Source organism: Pipistrellus hanaki, assembly GCF_964339955.1.
Source record: "Pipistrellus hanaki genome assembly, chromosome: X".
Classification (NCBI taxonomy): domain Eukaryota; kingdom Metazoa; phylum Chordata; class Mammalia; order Chiroptera; family Vespertilionidae; genus Pipistrellus; species Pipistrellus hanaki.
The window spans coordinates 13,017,235-13,039,960 of record NC_140524.1 but is presented as its reverse complement, the minus strand read 5'-3'; the positions used below and the strand labels follow the sequence as shown (position 1 = coordinate 13,039,960).

At 42.6% G+C, this 22,726-nt stretch overlaps 1 protein-coding gene across 7 annotated transcripts in view; it reads left to right on the top strand.

The window, feature by feature from the left end:
* Window positions 1-1,093: 1,093 nt before the first annotated feature.
* MTMR1 (myotubularin related protein 1) overlaps window positions 1,094-22,726 on the top strand; it is a 62,818-nt gene continuing 41,185 nt past the window's right edge. For 3 of the 7 annotated variants that reach the window (XM_084871200.1, XM_084871197.1, XM_084871196.1), the window contains exons 1-3: window positions 1,126-1,400; window positions 8,964-9,069; window positions 22,542-22,565. In XM_084871200.1, the coding sequence (XP_084727326.1) occupies window positions 1,258-1,400; window positions 8,964-9,069; window positions 22,542-22,565 (273 nt within the window). In that variant the 5' untranslated portion in view covers window positions 1,126-1,257. Of the gene's footprint in view, window positions 1,401-8,963; window positions 9,070-22,541; window positions 22,566-22,726 lie in introns of all 7 variants that reach the window. The other 4 variants (XM_084871201.1, XM_084871199.1, XM_084871198.1 and 1 more) reach the window with 3 other exon arrangements.

Below are 22,726 nucleotides of genomic sequence, written 5' to 3'. Positions count from 1 at the left end.
CTGGTAAGGCAAGATGGGTCAGTGGGAAGCGGGAACTTCATGGTCTGCCTTTCACCTGGATCGTAAAGTCTGCTTTCCATACCAAGGGCAATCATAGGCAAAGGGGCCTAGCCATGATTTCCAAGAAAACCAGAGGTGAACCCAGATTGGTTTGGCTCGGTGGATGGAGCATTGGCCTGCGGACTGAAGGGTCCCAGGTTCGATTCCAGTCAAGGGCATGTGCCTTGGTTGCGGGCACATCCACAGTGGGGCGGGGGGTGGGGGGGGTGGGGGGTGGGGGGGGGTGGGGGCGCGGGTACGGGAGGCAGCTGATCAATGTTTCTCTCTCATGGATGTTTCTAGCACTCTATACCTATCCCTTCATCTCTGTGGAAAATCAATAAAAATATATTTAAAAAAAAAAAAAAAAAAGAGAGGTGAGTTGATGAGGGCTGAGAAGTTGAATATGTGAACCCTAGCGAAACGGGCAGGAACTTAAGTCTAGTCCAGGATCAGATACTGGCTTGATTTTCATAGCACTAATTTAACCAACATTATTTCAATGTCATTCTTAATATAAACCAAGGGAGGAAATTCCGAGGGCGGCGTTAGAACACTTGGTTGCCCTCCAGATGGCGGGGGAGGGGGGGGCGCGGTTGTGGGAGGGAGGGAGAAAAGGGGGTGGCATAGAATTGCTAAAACGTATGGAATTCCTCCCGCTTGGAGATGTCATGACTAGGGACTCTCAGGGGCCTGAGCTTCCGCGCCCCCAAACTTTCCTCGTAACAAAGTGCTTGGCTAAAAGTGGGAAGAAAAAGTAAAAGAAAAGAAATGACTTTCAATCCTTTAATTCCTCTGAACTTTAAAAAAACAAAAACAAAAACGCTGCATCTCAATAATCAATCTGGTAGTTCCCTGAGCAAAGCACGTTCTGTACCATCCCTTGGTAGACTGCTCCCCCAAATGGCTTGGGTCGTGTCGCAGTCTCTCCAGCCTCTGCCCCCAGTTCCGGTTTCCCGGGCGAGAGCCTAGGTGGGCGTGGGCGGGTGCGAGGGGCGACCGGACGCCTGGCCGCCGGCGCCTCGCCCCCTGGGAATCCCCCACCCCCACTCCCCCGCGCGCGCACGGGCTTGTGGGTAACGCGGGGCCGCCAGGTGACAGCTAATGGCGGCGACCGCCTAAGCCGGCCGGCGGCAGTTAGGGCCTCGGGAGCGCGGCAGAACCTTCAGATCCCAATCGCGGCTTCCCTGATCGCGGTGGCGGCGGTCCGGGCGCACCATGGAGAGGCAGGCGGCGGCGGCGGCGGGCAGCGAGGGCGCCGGGGGGCCGGGCCCGGGGTCGGCTGTGGGCTGGAGACCCCCTCGGGTCGCGGGGGCCCCGCCCGCCGGCTCCCGGCAGCCCAGCGTGGAGACCCTGGACAGGTAAGTGGGGCCTGGCCCGCCGAGGCCTCCGTACCCCGATTCTCTAGGGCCCCTCATAAGCCGGAGGTCCTCATGGGTCGGAGGTCGGAGTGCAGCGTCCCCCTCCTTGGCTCCCTACTCGGCCCATCTCAACATCCCGGACCCCTCACCTGGCTCACTTCCGCCTTGCTAGCAGAAGTTCCCCTGAGGGGCTTGGCAGCTGTCAAACCATTGCCAGTGCCACCTCTTCCTGTGCCCCAACCACAAATCACTGGTAGGATATTTCCCCGGGCTCTCCTCTCCTAGAGTGACCTTGCCTCCTGTGGTTTGAAGACCACCACATATCAGCCGCCCCATGCTTGGGGTCTTTGATGTTGGGATTTAGAGTGGGTGGAACCCAGCAGGTGTGAAGCTGGTTCACATGGGGGCAAAGACACCCTGATTTGAAAAATTGGGATGGAACACGTCCAGACTGCTCCTGATGCAGAACACGCAATCGTTTACTTTCAGTTCTCTACCCTCTGAATCTACTGCTTATTACCCAGTCTCAGAACTAAGATCCATCAGTTACAAGCATAAACTGACCATGTCCAACTGGGAGGGCCATCCTGATGCCCCCGAGGCAACGGGTGGGTATGCCACCTCCAGAATATCCAGTATGCCCACATCTTGGCCATTTCACTTGACACCAGAGTGCAGTTAGGCAAGAGAGACAGCTCCATCAGGTTCAAATGTTTATTCTTGCCTGGCTTAGTCACACTACTGAGCTGTGCTTTGGGAAATTTCCAAAAACATGGGAAAAACAAGGAACACTCCCTTTGTCTCTACCCCAGTGTAATTACAGTGTATTTTAGTAAGTTAATCGCCCAAGTGGTCAGCTTCACTGAAAACTAAACACAGCTAAGACAGTACTTGGAATGGTCAGAATTTTCCCCTCATTGCGGATGCTCTGTAATGTCTGAGGGCTTGGAGAGTCAGAGAATAATTGCTCTCTTACCGTGGAGAAGACAAACCAGCAGTTTAAGTTGAATGTAAGTGCTAAGGTAGGGTGAAACATGCAAACATTCTAGATGGTGATCATTTGAGAAGCTTTTAAAGAACTCCATGGGGCCGAAACCAGTTTGCTCAGTGGATAGCGCATCAGCCTGCAGACTGAAAGGTCCCAGGTTCGATTCCAGTCAAGGGCATGTACCTTGGTTGTGGGCACATCCGCAGTGGGAGGTGTGCAGGAGGCAGCTGATGGATGTTTCTCTCTCATCGATGTTTCTAACTATCTCTCTCCCTTTCTCTCTGTAAAAAATTAAAAAAATAATAATAAAATAATAAAAACTCCATGGCAAGGCCCCCCTCCTGAGGCTTCTGATTCAGGATGTTTGGGGGAGGCCCAGAAGTTAGTAGTTTCTAAAAGGTCATAGCCTAAACTGCCATCTACCACATTGTGGGTACACAGAAGTGGTTACTTGGTTTATTTGTTAGTGGTGGGGGGATTGGCAATTATGGGCAGTAAGTAAGCAAGGGCCTTCTGAGGAAGCTGAGATTTGAACTTAGAGGTAAAGAATGGGAAGTTAGCCAGGGGAAAGGGTGGGAATGGCTTCGAGCCATTGGAGTGGAATGTGTAGAGCCATTGGAGTGGAATGTGCAGTCTTGTAGGTGGTACTGGATGTGGGGAACTGGTAAGGGAAAAGACTGGCGGGATGGCAGGAGCCAGATCTTGAAGGGACCTGTGTGCCTTCCCAGGGCATTTGCCTTTATCCTCTGGGCCAGTGCTTCTCAGGGCATGGTTCTGTATAACCTGTCACAGAATCACCTCCAGTGCTTGATTTAAATGCATATTCTTGGGTCTCACCCTAAATCTAGTCTGGAATTCTGCATTTTATTTTATTTTATTTTATTTTATATATATTTTATTGATTTTTTACGGAGAGGAAGGGAGATGGATAGAGAGAAACACCAATGAGAGAGAAACATCGACCAGCTGCCTTCTGTACACCCTCCACTGGGGGTGTGCCCGCAACCAATGTACATGCCCTTGCCCGGAATCGAACCTGGGACCCTGCAGACCACAGACCGACGCTCTATCCATTGAGCCAAACCGGTTTCGGCTGGAATTCTGCATTTTTAACAGCCACTTGGTACTACGTGTAGGGTGGACCACATGACCTCTTTTGCCCAGGATGGTACTGGCTTACTAGTTGGGCCAGTGTAATTATTAATAGTGTTCTCCTTCAACTCAGAGTAGTGATTTGGTTTGGAAAGGGGAAATATATGGTCACTCTATTGCAGGGACCACAAAAGGGTTTTCATCAAGTGAACTACAGGATGGGACTGGCATTTGAGAATGGACTGGAAGCAGGTAGTCTTATTGATCAGATTATGGAAATGCTAATCACTCATTCATTTCTTCTGCAAATGCACGTGCCTTCTCTCTGTGAGGCATTATGTTGGGCTGAGGGTATAGCAGGAAACAGACACAAATACTTGCCCTCAAGGAGTGTATGTTTGGTGGGAGAAAGACAAAAATCCCAGTGAAATGTGTTCTCTGCAGATGATGATGATTAGTGCTCGAGGAGAAAAGTAAGTTGGGAAAGGGATGGAAATTATTGGGGATATGCACTTGGGAAGTGGCTGGAATTTTATTTAGGGTGGTCACAGAAAGCCTACCTGAGAAAGTGACATTTGAATAATGTTCCTAAAGAAGAGAGGGATCCAGTCATACAGATATCTGGGACGACTGCATTCTAGGCAGAAGCCTGTGCACCCTTGGGTGGGACTGTGATAAAAGTGTTCAAGGGTTGGCAAGGAGACCAGTGTCACTAGCCGGCAGGGAGCTAGGGAGAGAGCAATAGGGGACAACGGGCAGAGAGGTCACAGGGGCAGATGGTGGAGAGTCATGGGGAGCCATTGCAGGTCTTGGAGCAGAGGAATGATATAATCTATTTAGATTTCGGTAAGATCTCCATGACTGCAGTGTGGACAACAGATCAAAAGGGGTAAGGGTTGAAGCAGAGAGACTAGCAAGTAGGAGGCTACTGCAGTCATCCAGGTGAGAGAGGATGATGGCTTAGACTGGAACAGTGAGGGGTGGAGGATGGAGAAGTGGTTAGATTTTGGATATAATTTGAAGAAAATTTCCAGGGAAGAGCCAATAGGGTTTGCTGATTATTGGTTGTTGGGTAAGATAGAAGAAGAATCCAGGACAATCCTGAGGTTTCTGGCTTGTAGGAAGTGGTGTTGCTGAGATGGAGAAGTAAGCCTCTAAGTGAAACAGTTTTAGGAGACTGGCAGGCTCTAGCTCTGTACTATCAGTTATGAGATGCCAGTTGTCCTGGAGGCAGTTGGTTTATATGATCCTGTAGATCAGAGGTGGTGTCTGGGCTGCGGACCTCAATTTGGGAGTTTAAGCATAGAGACTGGGCTTACATTCACGAGGCAGGAGGAGACCACAGAAGAAGGATGGGTGTCTGAGAAGGGAAACTGGAATAGCAATCAAGCAAGGTGCATTCTTGTGATATCAGGTGTGAGAGTGAAGTGAGGGGTGGACTCCATTGTAAATCCCAGCTTTTAGGCCAGGGGTCCTCAAACTTTTTAAAGTGGGGGCCAGATCACAGTCCCTCAGAGAGCTGGAGGGCCGGACTATATGAACTACTAATTCCTACTGTAACACCTCGGCTGCGCTCACTGCCCAAAAAACCTGGCGTGCCGGATCAGACTCCTATGCGGTCTGCATGTGGCCCGCGGGCCGTAGTTTGAAGACCCCTGTTTTAGGCCTTAGGGGCCTGGGTAACTGGCTGTGCTTTCCTCTAATTTAGAAAACATGGAGCTGATGATGGTTCAGAAAGTTTGAGTTGGCAGGGTCTCTGGGATTGATTAGTGATGTCTCCTAGGATTATGGGCATCCACACCCAGGTTGGAGAAACGAGGCTGGGAGGTGCCAAGTGATTGTTGATGCCAGGCATGTGGAGGGAAACTTCACAGACTAAAGAGAAGGAGTTGGGGAGGGGAGATATGGCTTCCTTTCTCAGGTTTGTCATTCACAGTTCTGATTCACACTCTTCAGAGGGACCATGAGAGTGAAACCTGGCTCTCCAGCCGTGGTTCAGCCCCACTCGGTGAACTGTGGGACCCTCTTCTGTCTTCTGAATACTGTACTTCTCTTCATGATGTCAACTTTGTGGTCCTGCAAGAGGATGTGGCTTGCTCAAGGTCACGGAGCTAGCAGATGACAAAAACAGCACTTGGATCCAGACCTCCTCTCTACCCTCCCACTAAACCACACTGTTTGTAACTTTGTTGGCCAGGACGCTTTTGGATGCAGGTGATGAAAAATACAAACCATTCTAGCTTAAGCCAAAGAACAAACTGTCTTGGTGCACATCACTGCTGCAGATAAACGGCCACAGCATGTTTGGCACCAGAGTTTCAAATAGTGTTATCAGCACACCCCCACCCCCTCCATCTGTTGAATTTTTCTTGTCTTAGTCTTTATCTCTGGGTTCCTCTAAGTGGTGAGGGTGGGGAGTGGCCTTCAGTGGACTGGGGTAGATACAACCCAGGGTCTAAGAGAAAAGCTTCAATTGGCCCAGCCTGGGTCACTTCCCTACAAGTGGGGGCAGGAGGAACAAGAGGTCACTCTTCTTCTCCCTCCCCCACAGAAGCCTATGAAGTTGAGGGGTTGTTCCCCACAGTAGAGAGAAGTGCCCTTATCAGAAGAATGGGGAAAGAATGCTGGGTAGATGGTAACAACAGATCACCCATGGTGGGTACACAGGCAGGTTTCCGTTAGATTTGCAATCAGGGGTAGATGCTGACAGGAAAAGGGGCTACATAATAAGAAAAGTATGCTATAACTGGGCAATAAAGGTGACTTAGCCTTTCAAAAGGAAACTAAAATCCCTCCCCTTTCCTTCCTTCTTCCTCTTAGACATTGTGGTAAATGAATTCTTAACATATAGGAATGTCCGCCCATTTAGCGCATGTTTTTACTTATATTTTCAGTCCCACAGATAACCACTGAGCATCTTCGTCAGATTACAATTTAGATCACTAGTAGAGAACACCAAATATCTTTGTTTTACTACTTATTTTAAATACTGCCTAGGTAATCCAGGTTTTTCTATTCTTCCATATATGAATGTATATTTAGTTAGAGATGAGATTTTTAAAGGTCTTGAACATTGTTTACAATGAAAGCTACCTGCAAGGTAAATGTTTTGCCCCTTTTCTTGATTTCTTCAGTGCTTTGACCAGTTGAGAGAAAAATCTGTCCCCTAGGGGCAGTTTTTAATTCCCCCTTTGCTTAGTTTGTTTATGAGGTCCTTGAGGTCAGGAGTACACAGCCCTAAACACTTACCAGCCATGTGACCTTGGTCAAACACTGGAACCTCAGTTTTCTCATCTGTAAGATGGGTCACTTTTAGGCTAGGGTGAGGCTGTGGTTAGAAATGTGTTGAATATTTTAGAGCACCATACAATCACCATTTTCATTGCAATGTGGTGTTCTCATGTAGGCAGTGGCTGGCATCTGTGGTACTGGCCTCTGTTTTGCCCTCCAGCTCAGTGAGTTGGCCACTACTGGTTTTGCCATATTCTGCCAGAACAGCCCTAATGGAGCTGAAGGCAGGCCTGCCACTTTCTTACCAGGCCTGTCCCCTCTGCGCCTCAATTATCTCATCTCAGAAACAAGTTGGCTATTTTCTGTTCTGTCGTCTTATTCCATGGTTGTGAGGCTCTGATATAATAAGGACTGTAAGAGCCTTTTGTAAGTCATCAAAGCCCTTGCAGAAGTCTAAGAAAGCATTATTACTAGACACAGACATCATTTTTCTATTTTGTTCTTTTAAAAATCATAATCAACGTTGCTACAGTAAGAGTTACTTTGATTTATTCAAAATTACATTTTCTAGATTTGACACTACCAATATAAAATCGATTGAATGTTTTAAAAGCATATGCTTTAAGATAAATATTTCACTTTAGAATTAATTTCCTGTATACATCACATTAAGAATATCCATCCTATATACAGGGGTTGGCAAAATAATACAATAATTAACCAGTAATAATACAAGAATAAACTTTTGCATACTTACAACTATAAACTTATGTTTGCCCACCCCTGTAATTGTAAGAGTAAAATTCCATTAAATGACAGGGAATAACTTGCTTAGAATCTTAAAAATAAATTTTCAATTCATTTAAAATCAGCCTGAAAACTAACTTACTTCCTAGTTATTAGTCAGTATTTCAGTTCTTAAAGTAAATGTAAACGTAACCAAATAGTGTAATAAAAGTTCATCTGAAATAAATAAATAAATAAATATATATATATATATATATATATATATATATATATATATATATATGCACACACACACACACACACACACACACTGAGTGGCCAGATTATTATGATCTCTGAATGCATAGTAACATAGTAATCTGGCCACTAGGTGTACATCCCATATAATAAAAGGCTAATATGCAAATTGTCCCCTTGACCAGGAATTCAACCAGCAGGCAGGCCCGCCAACCACCCCATGTTCCCTCCCCCTGGCCAGGCTGGCTGGACCCCACCCATGCATGAATTTATGCACCGGGCCTCTAGTGTGTGTGTGTATATATATATATATATATATATATATATATACACACACTTAGTGACCAGATTATTATGCATTCAGAGATCATATATACTAGAGGCCTGGTGCACAAAATTTGTGCACAGGGGTCCCTCAGCTCAACCTGCACCCTCTCAATCCAGGAGCTCTCAGGGGATGTCCTACTGATTGCTCAGGCCCACTCCCATGGTTCTCTGCTCTCTGCCGGGCCTGGGGGTTTCACTACAGCCATGGAGATGAAGCCCCCATGCCCTGCTGTCTGCTCTCTACCTGCCGCCGCCATGGGAAGGAAGCCCCAATGCCTGCAGTGTGCTCTGTCTGCCAGGCCTGGGGGCTTCCCCGACACTGACACACTAAGGAAGTCCCCATGCCCTGTTGTCCTGGCTCTATCTGCAGGGCCTGGGCGTGTTCCCACTGCCACCTTGCTAAGGAAGCCCCCAAGCCCTGCTGTCTGGGTTCTGTCTGTCAGGCCTGGGGCTTCACAGTCATCACCCTGTGAAAGAAGCCCACAAGTCCTGCTGTCTGGGCTCTGTCTGCTGTGTCTGGGGGCAGATCCAGCTTTGCCGCTTGGTCCGCATGAATCCCCATGGGGCTGACGGGCCCAGATGCTGCAGCACCAGTGGAGCAGGAAAGCTGGATCCACCCCCTCGGGTGGACAGGCCCAGACACTCCAGCAGCAGGGCTGAGGGGACTGGGTGCCACCATCTTGTGGCTATGGGGGCCACCATTTTGTCACGGAGTGATGGTTAATTTGCATATTACTCTTTTATTAGATAGAATATATATATGCGTGCGTGCGTGCATGCGTGTGCGCGCACACACACACACACACACACTGAGTGGCCAGATTATCAGGCGTTAAGAGATCATAATAATCTGGCCACTCAGTGTATATCCCCAGTCAGTGCTCATTTTTCTCACCAAGAACTTATGTTTTAAAATATTTTAATTACACTATTTCTTTTAGTCCCACAGGATCACATGTTGAATGGTGTAAACAGCTTATTGCTGCTACAATTTCTAGTCAGATTTCAGGTTCAGTGACAACAGAAAATGTATCCAGAGATTATAAGGTAAGCAGCATTGAGTTCTTAATTCATTTTCAGTATGCTAAGTAGCCAAGAAGCTTTGCAATTTTAAATCAAGTGAGACTTTGGTCCCTTGTTGCTGGATGGCCATTTGCTTGTTGCAAGGCCGAAAGGTTCTCTGTTGTTAGATGTGAACTTTAGAAGAGAAACTTTACCAGGATCTAGTATATGTGGTAATAATTTTGTAATTGAGAGGAAAAGATATCTTTATAGTATAATCATTATTTTAAAACTCCAGTTATTTTTATGATTCAATATACATTATATTATATGTTACTTTTTACCTTATTATAATAAATACCTATATCTTTTGTTAATATTCTAAATTTCAGAAAATGTCTGATGTACAGTACTTTTTTACAGTTTGTTTCAGCATTAACATGTGATAATATAATGTAAAAAAATTTCTAAAATCTCAAGAATATTTTTATGGGCAGCCTGATGTTTTAGTCCTTATTAAATTAAGAAATATCTTGTTTATTTTTAAAGTTGGATTTCCTACTTATTCTAAAGTTAACAGTGATAAGTTTCTTGTCAGTAGAGAGAGGCTGGGGTTCTTTTACTTAACACTGCTTCTTAGCAGATGCTCAATAAATATTTGTTGAATCAATTAATAAATAAAACACTTGAGTATTCCATCTTTTAGGTTGAAGATTAACTTGGTTTTAATGTAAAAACCTATTAACAGGTACATTAAACGAAACTGTGTTTACATTTCAGGTTGTAATGTTTGCTTGATTTGAGATTTCTGTTTATTATAGTAATTTTGCCTGGTAGTAAGAGATAATTGATTTTCATAAGTATTTGCAAATTACATTTAGTATTCCAGAATATCCACAATCAATAGTCTCACAAAGTCATGGTCCTTGCCAGGCATCAAATCTTACAAACAATTCAAGAACTACAATAAAGACTCTTAATTCATTCCTAATAGCCGCTCCTTGTTTAAGGACACTGGACTCAGTTCCTCTTCAGCTCATAACTTAAGTGCAAAGACTGGCTCAAGAAGCCATGTCATTGAAATTTGGCTGTCATGCTGTACTTGCTTCATACAAGCTGTCAAATGCTTTTGATGACACCTACTGAAGGAAAGCATTGGTTGTGGATTGGTAGAAATTGGATAATCTGGATGACAGTGTACTCCTTAATAAGTTTCCCTGCTATTTTATTTTTGTGTTTACTCACGTAGTAGCAGCTGGGACTCCTGGTCCTCAAAACCTGGCTGGGCTCTCTAGCTGGTTTGGCTCATTGGATAGAGCATCGGCCTGTGGACTGAAAGGTCTCGAGTTCAATTCCGGTCAAGCGCGCATGCCTGTGTTGCGGGCTTGATCCCCAGTGTGGGGTATGCAGGAGGCAGTGGATCAATGATTCTCTCTCATCATTGATGTTTCTATTTCTATCTCTCTCTTCCTCTCTCTTCCTCTCTGAAATCAATAAAAAAAATACATATATTAAAAGAAACCCCAGCTGGGCAAATATGCCATCTCCAGGTGGGAAAAACATCTGCTGTATAGCTGGTGCTTGAGTGGCTGGTCACTGAGCAGTTACTGGTAGCCCTATTGCCTCCACTTTAGCTGAGTAAGTGCCATGCTGAGTGGAGAGGCTCAAGGACCCATGTTAGTAGAGAATAGCTCTTAGTCCTTGGAGTGATTCAGTACTGACAATTAATGAATTAACTGTAATGTTTTCATTTGGTTGAATATTTGTTAGTGCTGTGTGGGTTCTATAAAAGATTGAATGTTGATTGTGTACATAGCTTTCTAACCTCTTTATTAATAGATCAGACTGAGTCTGTACTTTAACCTAAAGCAACTGTTTTGTTTTTTTTAAATTTTAGTCTATTAACAAATTTTGTGTAGCATAATTGGCTCATATCGGAATGGTTTAACAGATGGCATTCAGAAAAAAAACTAAGGCTTTTCTATATTTTGTAAATTTAATTTTAAGTATCTACATCAGATCATGGCTAAAGTCTTTGATGAATTATTGTAAAAAAGTATGACTAATCATTGTCTTTGTTATATTTGCCCTGTAGTCAAATATACAAAGTTGCTGTTAAAGTTATTATTTGGGAGTTATATTTTTTTCAAGGAGCAAGTTATTTTTTAATAATACATATTTTTATTCTAAACCACAAGGATAATTTTACATGCTACTTATAAAGTAGTTCTTAAAATCAGAGTAACCAAGATAGGCTACCTTTGAGACACCTCTGGCCTGGGAGCCATTGTTTGGGGTTTTCCCTAAAGGTCCTGATAGAACTCCTTTTAAAAAAAATCCTCACATGAGCATATTTTTTTCATTGATTTTTTTAGAGAGAGTGGAAGGGGGAGAGAGAGAGAGAGTGAGAAACATCGATATGAGAGAGGCACATGGATTACCTCCCGCAAGTGCCTCTGGGATGCTGGACCAGATCCTGCAACAAAGGTACATACCCTTGACTGGAATGGAACCCAAGACCCTTCAGTCTGAGGGCCAACACTCTATCCACTGAGCCAAACCAGATAGGGCCAGATACAATTCTTTGAGAATTCAATTTGTAGTCATCAATCAGTAATATTTTAAATTGTCTATTTTACAAGTATCTTATTTAAAATACTCAAACTTTGGGTGGTGGGCACATGGTGCAATATACAGATCTTGTAAAGTAGAAATCCACACATGAAAACTATATGTTCATGTTGACCAACGTCACCCCAATCAATTTTAATAAAAAAATAAAATACACACTCAATTTTGAGATTAATTTATTATAGGCAAAATTCAAGGTTTGTAATTAAATGGGAGCAAGTGTTTGTATGGAACAGAGCACTTGTATCTTTATTTGAAGCTAGAGGCCCAGCACATGAAATTTGTGCACTTGTGGGGGGGGGCATCCCTCAGCCTGACCTGTACCCTCTTGAAGTCTGGGAGTGGGCCTAAGCCATCAGTCGGACATCCTTAGCACTGCTGCGGAGGCGGGAGAGGCTCCCACCACAGTCGCTATGCTCCTTAACTGTGAGCCTGGCTTCTGGCTGAGTGGAGCTCCCCCTGTGGGAGTGCACTGGCTCACTGACCACCAGGGGGCAGCTCCTGCATTGAGCATCTGTCCCCTGTCCAGTCGATTTGCATATTAGTCTTTTATTATATAGGATGCTGATTGTCTTCTGAGTGGTAGGCTGCTGGAGTGGTTCCATATCCTCATCAACCTCCTAGCATGTACAGGGTTCTGTGGTTTTGACATATGACCCATTTAAGCCTTAAAATAACCCAGTAAGTTCACTTTTATTTTCATCGTCATTTAACAGATGAGGAAACCAAGCATCGCAGAAGTCACGTGACTTGCTTAGTATCACACAGTCGGAACTGGGATTTGAACTCAAGATGGTATTAAGCTCTATCTAATGTTTTGCTAGTACAACTTGATAAAAAAAAAAAAAAAGAAAGAAAGAAAGAAAAAAGAACTAAGATTTGAACCCAAGTCATCCTATTGAAGAGCTAGAATGAGTTTTAAAATCTGTCCTACCCCTCTGCCCACTGTTTTTCAAAATGTGGCCCTTGGGTCTTCTCACATCAGTACTCAGTGGGGTGCTTGCAAAAATGCACCTTCCTGCCAAAACCGGTTCGGCTCAATGGATAGAGCATCGGCCTGTGGACTGAAAGGTCCTGGGTTCGATTCCGGTCAAGGGCATGTACCTTGGTTGAAGGCACATCCCCAGTAGTGGGTGTGCAATAGGCAGCTGATCGATGATTCTCTTTCATCGATGTTTCTAACCTTCTATCCCTCTCTCTTCCTCTCTGTAAAAAAATCAATAAAATATGTATTTTTTAAAATGCACCTTCCTTGGACCCCATCCTACTCTGTGAGTCAGAATATCTGAAGGCAGGGCAGGTAACCCAGTGTGGTTAATATCTATTGAAATTAGTGATGGGACCATACATTTTTGGTACGTGTCCACAAATCTGAATAATTAGCAACCCATGATAGATTTCGGAGATGATTGCTTTATTATTAACTCGTATCATAAATTGACATCTCAGGATCAGATCACCCAAAATGTGGCAAGAAACTCACTGGTTTCACATGAGATGAGTTTAGATGGTATGTCCGTGGACATTTTTAACAGTTACACAATTATTTTAATGAGTTTAGTAAAACCAGCACATCACACTTGCAGTTTAATGGATGTTATTTCTTAGAGCTAGGCAAAATATGAAAAAGGAGTGGATTTAAAGGCCATATAAAGGTAAATACTAATATTAGTACAGGCACTATACCAATACAGCAAACCAACTTGTGCAGGCAATATATGAAATGACAGAAGTTTGAGATACATTGTCGCAGATGAAAGAGTAGATAACCTTTATGGTGAATTTGTAAATCAACTAAATTAATAAATGTTTGCTTTAATACCAAGTCATCTGAATATCTGACTAATAATTAACACTCCTAGAATAAATATAATAAAATGTTTTGTTTTGTTTTCCCTTCCCCTCTACTACTCAATTGCTTTCATTTTTACTGGGCTAAAAGAGTAAAATTCTCTCTTGAATTTGTTAATAAATTTAAGAACAAGATCAGAATATAATGTTCCATAGATTAGATGAAATAATATAGTTAAGAATTGTTTAGGAACTATTAAAAGTGACACAGTTGATCAGTTTCCATTGCTGGGAAAGTAGAACTAGGCCAAGAAGGAACATGATGGAATAGGACAAACAGTACTGATTGGCTTTGTGAACTTGTATAACCATGACTATTAGTTTCCTTATCTGTAAGGATAGAAGAGTTTGGATTAGATTGTAAGTCTCTAAACTCCTTTCTTTGTAGAATATTCTTCAATTCTATTTTGTCCGAAAAAGATTTGATTCTGGCTGGCCTTCAGGAAATTAGGACATTATAATTTTAATGTTATCATTCTCCTTCCTCTGGTTCCATCATCGTCATTATCATAATCAAATCTATATACTTCTCCTGTTTTCCTCCCCCGATCCATACACACACAGTAGCTAGATCTTTAAACATTCTGAAGAAGATAATGGAGAGGTACTAAGTTTAATCATTTAACAAATTAGTACAGTGATTAAATTCTGGATGCTCAACACAAATTTCCTGAAGGGCTTTGGAGAGAAGTGTATGGGGAAGGCTTAATTATGCTTGAACTAAGTTAATATTTTTTTAATATATATTTTATTGATTTTGTACAGAGAGGAAGGGAGAGAGAGAGAGCTAGAAACATCAATGAGAGAGAGTCATCGATCAGCTGCCTCTTGCACACCCCCTACTGGGGATATGCCCGCAGCCAAGGTACATGCCCTTGACCGGAATCGAACCCGGGACCCTTCAGTCCCCAAGCTGACGCTCTATCCACTGAGCCAAACCGGTGTCGGCTTAAGTTAATATTTCTTAAATGGAGTACTATTTATGAAAAGGGAGGCTTAAGCTTGATCTTCCAGAATCCATGGCTGTAATCCGTTGTTGATAGCTTGACCTCAGGATCTATTTATTAAATCTGAGTTTGGAAACACAAATGTCTACATGAGATAGTTAAGCTGTACAGATATAGGAGGGGGCTGTGGAGAACTGGAGAGTACAGCAACTCCCCCTAGAATAATTAAATTAGAAAAAACTCTGCTGCCTATCTGAGCAGCAGGCATCTAATTTGTAACCACTCTAATAAAAAAGTGCTATCCTGTCTCCCAGGGTTACACCGTAGGGAATAATTATTGCTTAGAAATATCAGGATTTGGGCTTTTGCTTCTAGAAAGATGGAGCAGATATACTTTTTCTTATTTTTTATTAACTTGTTCTAATTCTTCATGCTAAGGACAACTAGAAACCCTGGACATAATCTGTAAAATAAACATAAGAATTCTATGAAAGGGAGAGAGAAGAGGCAGGTACTTCAGAACCCAAGGAATGACAGGGTGGTAAAATAAATTCCTGGGTTTTGTTTTTGTCACATACTGTTATGTCCCAGACTTATTGCTGAAGAAGCCAGCAACCCCAAAATGCCAACAGGCACAGACAACAAAAGCCTACTCTGTTACCAAAGGACCATGAAAGGGGCAGCCTAACAAAAAGGAAACTCTTAGACACTAACCACTGTACTCCAGCCAAACCACAGAAAAAGTTTCGGCCCCACACCCACCCTCCCCTTCTGCTGGAGCGGTGTCAGAGAAAGCCAGCTCAAACAGCAGGTTTAAATGCTCAAAATGTCTAGATTTTTATTTAAAAAATCACTCATTAGCCCTGGCCAGTTTTCCTTAGTGGTTAGAGTGTTGGTCCTCAGACCAAAGGGTCACAGGCTCTTTTTTAAATATATTTTTATTGATTTCAGAGAGGGAGAGAGAGAAACATTAATGATGAGAATCATTGACCAGCTGCCTCCTGCACGCCCCCTGCTGGGGATCAAACCCTTGTCTGCAATTGAACCCAGGACCCTTCAGTCTGCAGGCCGATGCTCTATCCACTGAGCCAAACCAGCTAGGGGAGGTTGCAGGTTCTATTACAGGTTTGATCCCTGGCCTCTGTCAGGGCACATGTGGGAGGCAACCAGTTGATAAGTCTCTCTCACATAGATGTTCCTCCCTCCCTCCCTCCCTCCCTCCCTCCCTTTCTTTTTTCCTTCCTCCCTCTTCTGCTTCCTCCTCCGTTGTTTTCACTCTAAAAATCAATGGAAAAATATCCTTGGGTGAGGATTAAAAAAGAATCTTATGCCAAGAATCAGAAAGATCTTAAACTGAATTTTAAAAAAAGAGAATAGATGCTAAAACCGAGATGACAGATATTAGAATGATGTAAAAAAGGTTTGAAAGAAGCCATCATAAAATTGTTTCAATAAGCAATTACAAATATACTTGAAATCATGAAAATAGAATGTCACAGATAAGAAATGGAAAAGTTTAAACAAATATATATGAGATAAAGGACAACCAAATGGAAATTTTAAAACTGAAAAAATATGATAACTGAATTAAAAAAAAAAAACTCAATGGATGAGTTCAATAGCAGAATAGAGAAGACAGAGAGAATAGAATTACACTGAATAAACAAACAAACAAACAAACAAACATCACTTCTGCCCTAGCTGGAGTATCAGCCGGCAGACTGAAGGGTCTAGGATTTGGTTCTGGTCAAGGGCATGTACCTTGGTCGCAGGCTCCCGACCTTGGTTGGGCGCATACAAGAGGCAACCAATCCACGTATCTCTCACATCAGTGTTTCTGTCTGTCCCTCTCCCTTCCTCTCTCTAAAAATCAATGGAAAAATATCCTCAAGTGAGAATTAAAAAACAAACACAATAAAAAAGCCAAATCTCACACACACACACACACACACACACACACACAAAACAAAACAAAACAAAACAAAACAAAATGAAACAAAACAAAATGAAACAAAACAAAATGAAACAAAACAAAAACAGCACTCCCAAAAGGTCACGGACTGTATGTTTTCATTTATATACTTTATGTTTTCATTTATATAGCAGTCCTGAAATGACAAAATTATAGAAATGGAGAGTAGATTAGTGGTTAACAGGGGCTAGGGAAGGGCAGGGAAAAAGTGGATGTGGCTATAAAAAACAACTTTGGGGTCTTGTAGTGATTAAATTGTTCTGTGTCTTGACTGTGTTAGTGTCAGTATTCTGCTTCTCATATGGCAATATAGTTTTGTTATATACTCCCATTGGGGAAATCAGATGACATAGTACATGGAATCTCTCTGTATTGCATGTAAAATATATTTTGATTAATATTTCTGAAAACTCATGATATATCAAAAGTATGATTTAAATGAAACATATAGTTATGCTATGATATGTAAAAACAAATACAAGAGAAGTGTATTGTAATTGCGGAGCTCAAATCACTTCTATAAATGTGATGTAAGGCACCTGTTATTTTCAAGGGCTGGGCTGCATGGAATTCATAGTAGGGGAAAGGGACACCAAAAAACATAGTACAAATTGGACCGTAGTGAGCATTTAAAGGACAAATAAACAAGGTGTGGTGGGAGGAGAAGAGGGGGCAGAGCATGGCATTCTGGGCATTAAGCCTGAGGGCCTTTATCAGCCTCCTCCGGAAGGTTTAGGTGGGGCTTTTTCTAGGTTAAGAGCATGGATGCTCAAACCAGCCAACTTGGGTTTGAATTCCCCACTCTGCTTTGCTGACTCTGTCACCTTGGGTAAGTTACTTCACCTCTTGCTGCCTTGGTTTCCTCATTTGTCATATAGGGATAATAGTAAAATCTTCTTTCCCAGTGGCTGGGAGGGTTGAGATAACACCTAAAACATTTACCACAGCACCTGGAATTGAGTGGATCTTGTTAATATTTGTACAAAATCCACTCAATTTATACCCTTGGCTGGGTTTGAAAATGTTCTGAACTGACTTTCACGCTGTTGAGAATTTAAGGGTGTCAACTACCGGTACCTAAAGAAGAATTCAAACAGAAGCTGAATTGATATAGACCATAATAATTGCTCAAAACTGACTTGAAGGGCTTGGCTCAGGTGTGAGGCCACAGTGGGCCCTGGATAATATACACTCTCCCAAAGGCAGCCCTGAACAACTTTGACCTTTCCTTTGGGGCAGAGTCCATGTGGGCAAATTCTTCATGGGACCAGGAGACCAGGCTGCACCCTATAGGCAGGCTGGCACACAAAGCCCAGAGCGGCAAAGGGAAGCACAGTAGCTCTTTTTCCCAAATCCACTCAGAGCAAGTGATCATCCCGAGCCCTTACAAATCTTGCCTCACTGTCTGGCAGTGAGGCAAGATTTGACTTCAGAGTTCATTCTTTGAGGAGTGCCCCAAAGAAAGACTTGAATGGAACCTGAGGGCAGAGGAAGAGAGTTTTATGCCCAAAACAAACTTTCAATACAAATTTAAATTTAGGGGATTCTCTGGGAAATAATTCACTGTTTCTCTCCCAGCTACTCACATTGCATACCTAGAATACTTCTGACACCAGATGTGCGTGTTTCCCCCTCACCAACCAATTCTCCAACACCAGCTGGGAGTCCTCCAATTCAATTAAATTCTGACTCTAATGGGAGTTAATGCAGAACCCAGAGGTTAATGGCTCAGTCTCATGAGACTGTCCCCCATTTCAGATGCCAAAGCAAATAGTGGGTGTCCAGTTTCCCCAAAACTTCTGCCAGACTTGGCTACAAGTTAGGGGCTCCCACGACCCCCTGTTGGATTTGATAATTTGCTAGACCAGCTCACAGAATTCAGGGAAACACTGAACATTTACCAGTTTCTTTAAGAACACAGATAAACAGCCAGATGAAGAGATATAATGACGAGGTCTGGGAAGGTCTCAAGTTCAGGAGCTTCTGCCCCTCTGGAGTTAGGGGCAATTGAACCACCCTCCAAGCATGTGTTCAATCCAGAAGCACTCTGAATTCCACACTTAAATTCCAGGTAGTCTGCTTTGTTAAATAGACTAAGATCATTAACTTTTTTGTACCTTCTTGTAAGTGCTTGGCATGTGTAGGAGGTGAGAGAGGGGATGTGAGGCAGGTCAAAATAGTTGTGGTGCAAGTTGGGTAGGTTGAGACCCATCTATATATATAAAAGCCTAAGCAACCAATACGATCGGATGACTGGATAACCGGCCAACCAGCCGGTAGCTATGATGTGTACTGACCATCAGGGGGCAGATGCTCAATGCAGGAGCCGCCCCTTGGTGGTCAATGGGCTCCCACAGCCAACCTCCCTTGGCTGGCCAACCTCCCATGGTCCCTCCCCCGGACAGCCAGCCTGATTGGGACTTGGCTTGATGGCCTCAATCAACCCTGATCACTGGCCAGGCCAAAGGACCCCACCCATGCAGGAATTCGTGCACTAGGCCTCTAATCAACTATAAAAGGTTGCCTAAATACGGTAGTACTTATGCTAACAACTGCTTCCTGAGTACTTATCCACCCACGTATAATTGTGTTACCCAATTTAACCCTCCCAACAACCTGCAAGGGAAGTGTGCCCAGCATCACTGATTTAGAGAAGAAGAGACTAAAACTCCCAGGGCTTGTGTTGCTCATCAGGGGTCTGTCTGGCAGTGACGCAAGATTTGACTTCAGAGTTCATTCTTCTAACCACTATGCTGGTTTGCATCCAGAAGATTTGGTTGGGAAGATGTTTTCTGAAGTATTTCCATGAGGATTAGACACGTAACTCCTGTGGTTTTAGAGCTCGTCAGGTCCTTGCAGTCATTCTGGAGACTCCTCTTCTTTTGTATGTGTAGAGACTGGGACCAAGTACAGACATTAAGAGGCTATAAGTAGGACCCAGGCCTCCTAACTTAAAACCACTGCTCTCTTCTCCAGCTTCAGTCAGAATCCAGTTCAAGGGAAAAAAAAAAAAAAAAGAATTAATCTCTCTGTGTACCTGAAATGGATTATTTCAGAGGAAATGTAAACTAAACCAGAGAGAAACACTTGGGTATTAATTTATAGACTTTCGGGAGACTTTCTTGGTCTTCTACCAAGAATACCAAGGATTTCATTACAGTCAGTAAAGAATTATATGAGTGTAGGCCCGCCAGGTGTGGCTCAGTGGTTGAGTATGGCTCTGTGAACCAGGAGGTCATGGTTTGATTCCCAGTCGGGGCACATGCCAGGATTGGGGCCTCGATCCCCAGTGTGGGATGTGCATTAGGCAGCCAATCAATGATTCTCTCTCATAATTGATCTATCTATCTCCTCCTCTCCCTTTCTCTCTGAGATCAATAAAAAATATATATTTAAAAGAAAAGAATTATGTGAGTGTAAAAGCACGTATCATCCTACCCTTTTCCAGGCTTTTGAGTTAGTCTCTCCTTCCAATACAAAAGGCTTATTGATAATGGTATATGTCCTATATATAAGGAAGGAAGGCTCAGTTACACTACTTGTGAATACTGCTTTGTTATTTTCAGTTGTTGGTATCACATTATAGAGAAAGTGTCAGAAATATTGTATTTACAGAACAAATGTGAAAATAATGGCTTGCTAGAGCAGAGGTTTGGAGGTAGAAAGGGGAAGCGAGGGAAGTGATAGTGGTGTTGATTTTTACATGAACCCTAAAAGGTTGATTGTATGCTTGAAGACTATAGTTTAAATGTGTTAATTATAGTGACGCCATCCTAAGGCAGTGTAGCAGACCACCTGGGTTTAAGTACTTGCTCTGCCACCTTGAACTTGGCCGATTATTTAACCTTGACTTGGTTTTCTCACCAAAACTGGAGCCAATAGTTTTTATCTCACAAGGTTGTTCTGAGAATAAAATAAGTTATACATACAAAGTGCTTAGAAGAGTGTCTGGCACCTAAAAATCATATCGTGAGTATTTTAACTTTTTATTGAATGTTGGTGTGGTATTGGTTAGTAAAAGTATATAGGTTTAAAGTGTACCATCGTATAATACATCATCTGTGTACTGTATTGTGTTTTCACCACTCTAAGTCAAGTCTCCTTCCCTCACCATTATTTATCCTCCTATTACCCCATGAGTCTCTTCAAACTCTCCCCGTGAGTTTTTTTATGATGCAACTTTGCTTAAGGAAGACAATAAAAGAACTAAAAATCAATTTTTCAGTAATCAGAGATTAGGAAGACGGAGATAGTAGTTTGAGAAAGCTTATTTCCTCATCTTTTAAAATGGGATGAAACTAGCTACTGTTTAAGGTAAAGAAATCTAGAAGTTGAGGTGTGACCATATTTATAGTTATGGAGGCGATCCTCAGAATTAAAAATAGGTCCAGTTAAACATGGTTATCACTGAGGAATGAAGCTCAGGGAGTGGAGACTTTCTATTTTGAGTTTTATTGCCATATATGTCCCATTTTGATTTTTTATTAACACAAGTATGCATATTTATACTAACTATTACATTGTCATTAACAAATGATAAACTTTTCATATTTAGCACATACAATTTATTAAGTTTAGATAGGTATACACTTATGAAATGGTTACCACAATTAAGAAGATAAACATATATATAACCTCCTCTCCCCTTAAAAAAAAAAAAGCCAGGTTTAAGCTTCTTAGTCTAAATAGTCTAAGTTTATGAACTTATGGGCCTAAATAAATCTCTTTGTGCTACAACATCACATAATTCAGAAAACTTTTTTTTACTTCAAGTGTATTTTCATTTAATGATGATACAGAGATGAAATATTCATGTGCTTATCTATCCTGAGGAAAATCTATACAGCTAATAAGAACCTCTGGTGATTTTTTAAAAGTATCTGTTTTCCATAGAACATCCAGTGGTTAGATGATCAGAAATCAGACTTTGGAATGGGGAATACATGATTCAGGTCTTCCTCAGACAATTACCACTATTCACTTTTCTCTTCTTTTTAAATATATCTTACTGATTTTTTTTACAGAGAGGAAGAGAGAGGGATAGAGAGTTAGAAACATCGATGAGAGAGAAACATCGATCAGCTGCCTCCCGCACACTCACTACTGGAGATGTACCTGCAACTAGGTACATGCCCTTGACCAGAATCGAACCTGGTATCCTTCAGTCTGCAGGCCGCCACTCTATTCACTGAGCCAAATCGGTTTCGGCACCACTATTCACCTTTCAAAAGTTTCTTTTCATTCTCTGTATTGTTTTCTCTGTCCTAGGCTTCCCGAATGCATATGCTGCATGTTCAAGTAGTATTCATAGGCTACTGGTACAGGAAGAACATTGCTGAAATTAGTGTCCTTAATCAATAAAGCTTGGCTTCCCCTTGCAGGGGCAGCAGCCGGGGCCTCCCCTCCCGTTCTCTGGCCCTCCCAGACCAGCCAGCTACCTCTACCTCTTCCCCCCTGGAGCTGTCCTTATCCAGGCAGTGGGGCCTGGGGTTTAAGAGAGGCATTTTTCTCTTGGTGGGGCAGCCACATCCAGGAGTCAAATTCTGAAGTCCCAAGTGCAAGTTGGAAATATAATTTCTACAGAAACCAGGTTATGATTTGTGGTTATCTAAGTGTCATGATACCATTAACACTGTAGCTGAGCTATGCGCTGGGTCAAATGTGGGAACTTTTGTGGGTTTGGGGTTTGGTTTTATTTCTGTGGGCTGGTTTGGGATGAGAACTGCCCTTTTACATAATTGTTTGTATGGGGTGAATGTATTCAGTATTCCAAACAGACCCACAAATGAACTTTACAAACACTGCCTGTTCACAATGGCTTGTAATAGCACTTGACAGAAGGGGTTTGTGTTTAAAATAATGTTGTTTGTCTTAGCCTAAGGGCAATAAGTTTCTTCAAACCATAGACTCGCCTGAAAATTATAGGACAAATGTGTTAAGATTGATTTGATGTTGAATGAAACTTTTAAAGGGCAAATGTGTTAGGATCGATCTGCTTGGTTTTATGTACAGAATTATGATATTTATTAGGGAATGGGCTGGCGAACTTAATGACATTTTGTACAGGTCAATAGTAATGTGTTTATGATGATGATGTTCTGTATTTTAACTAACAGGTTTTCAGGAGGCCTGATATAAGGGTAAGGATGTTTGGCAGATGGGCCTCCTACTTGTGTGTCTCTATGCTTTATTGAACAGTCTATTTAGTGTTCTTTGCCTTCTCACTGGTTTTTATGAGTCACTCCAATCAATTTGCTCTGCTGTGTCATAGCTTTCAGTGTTCACTGGAAACGCTTTATTT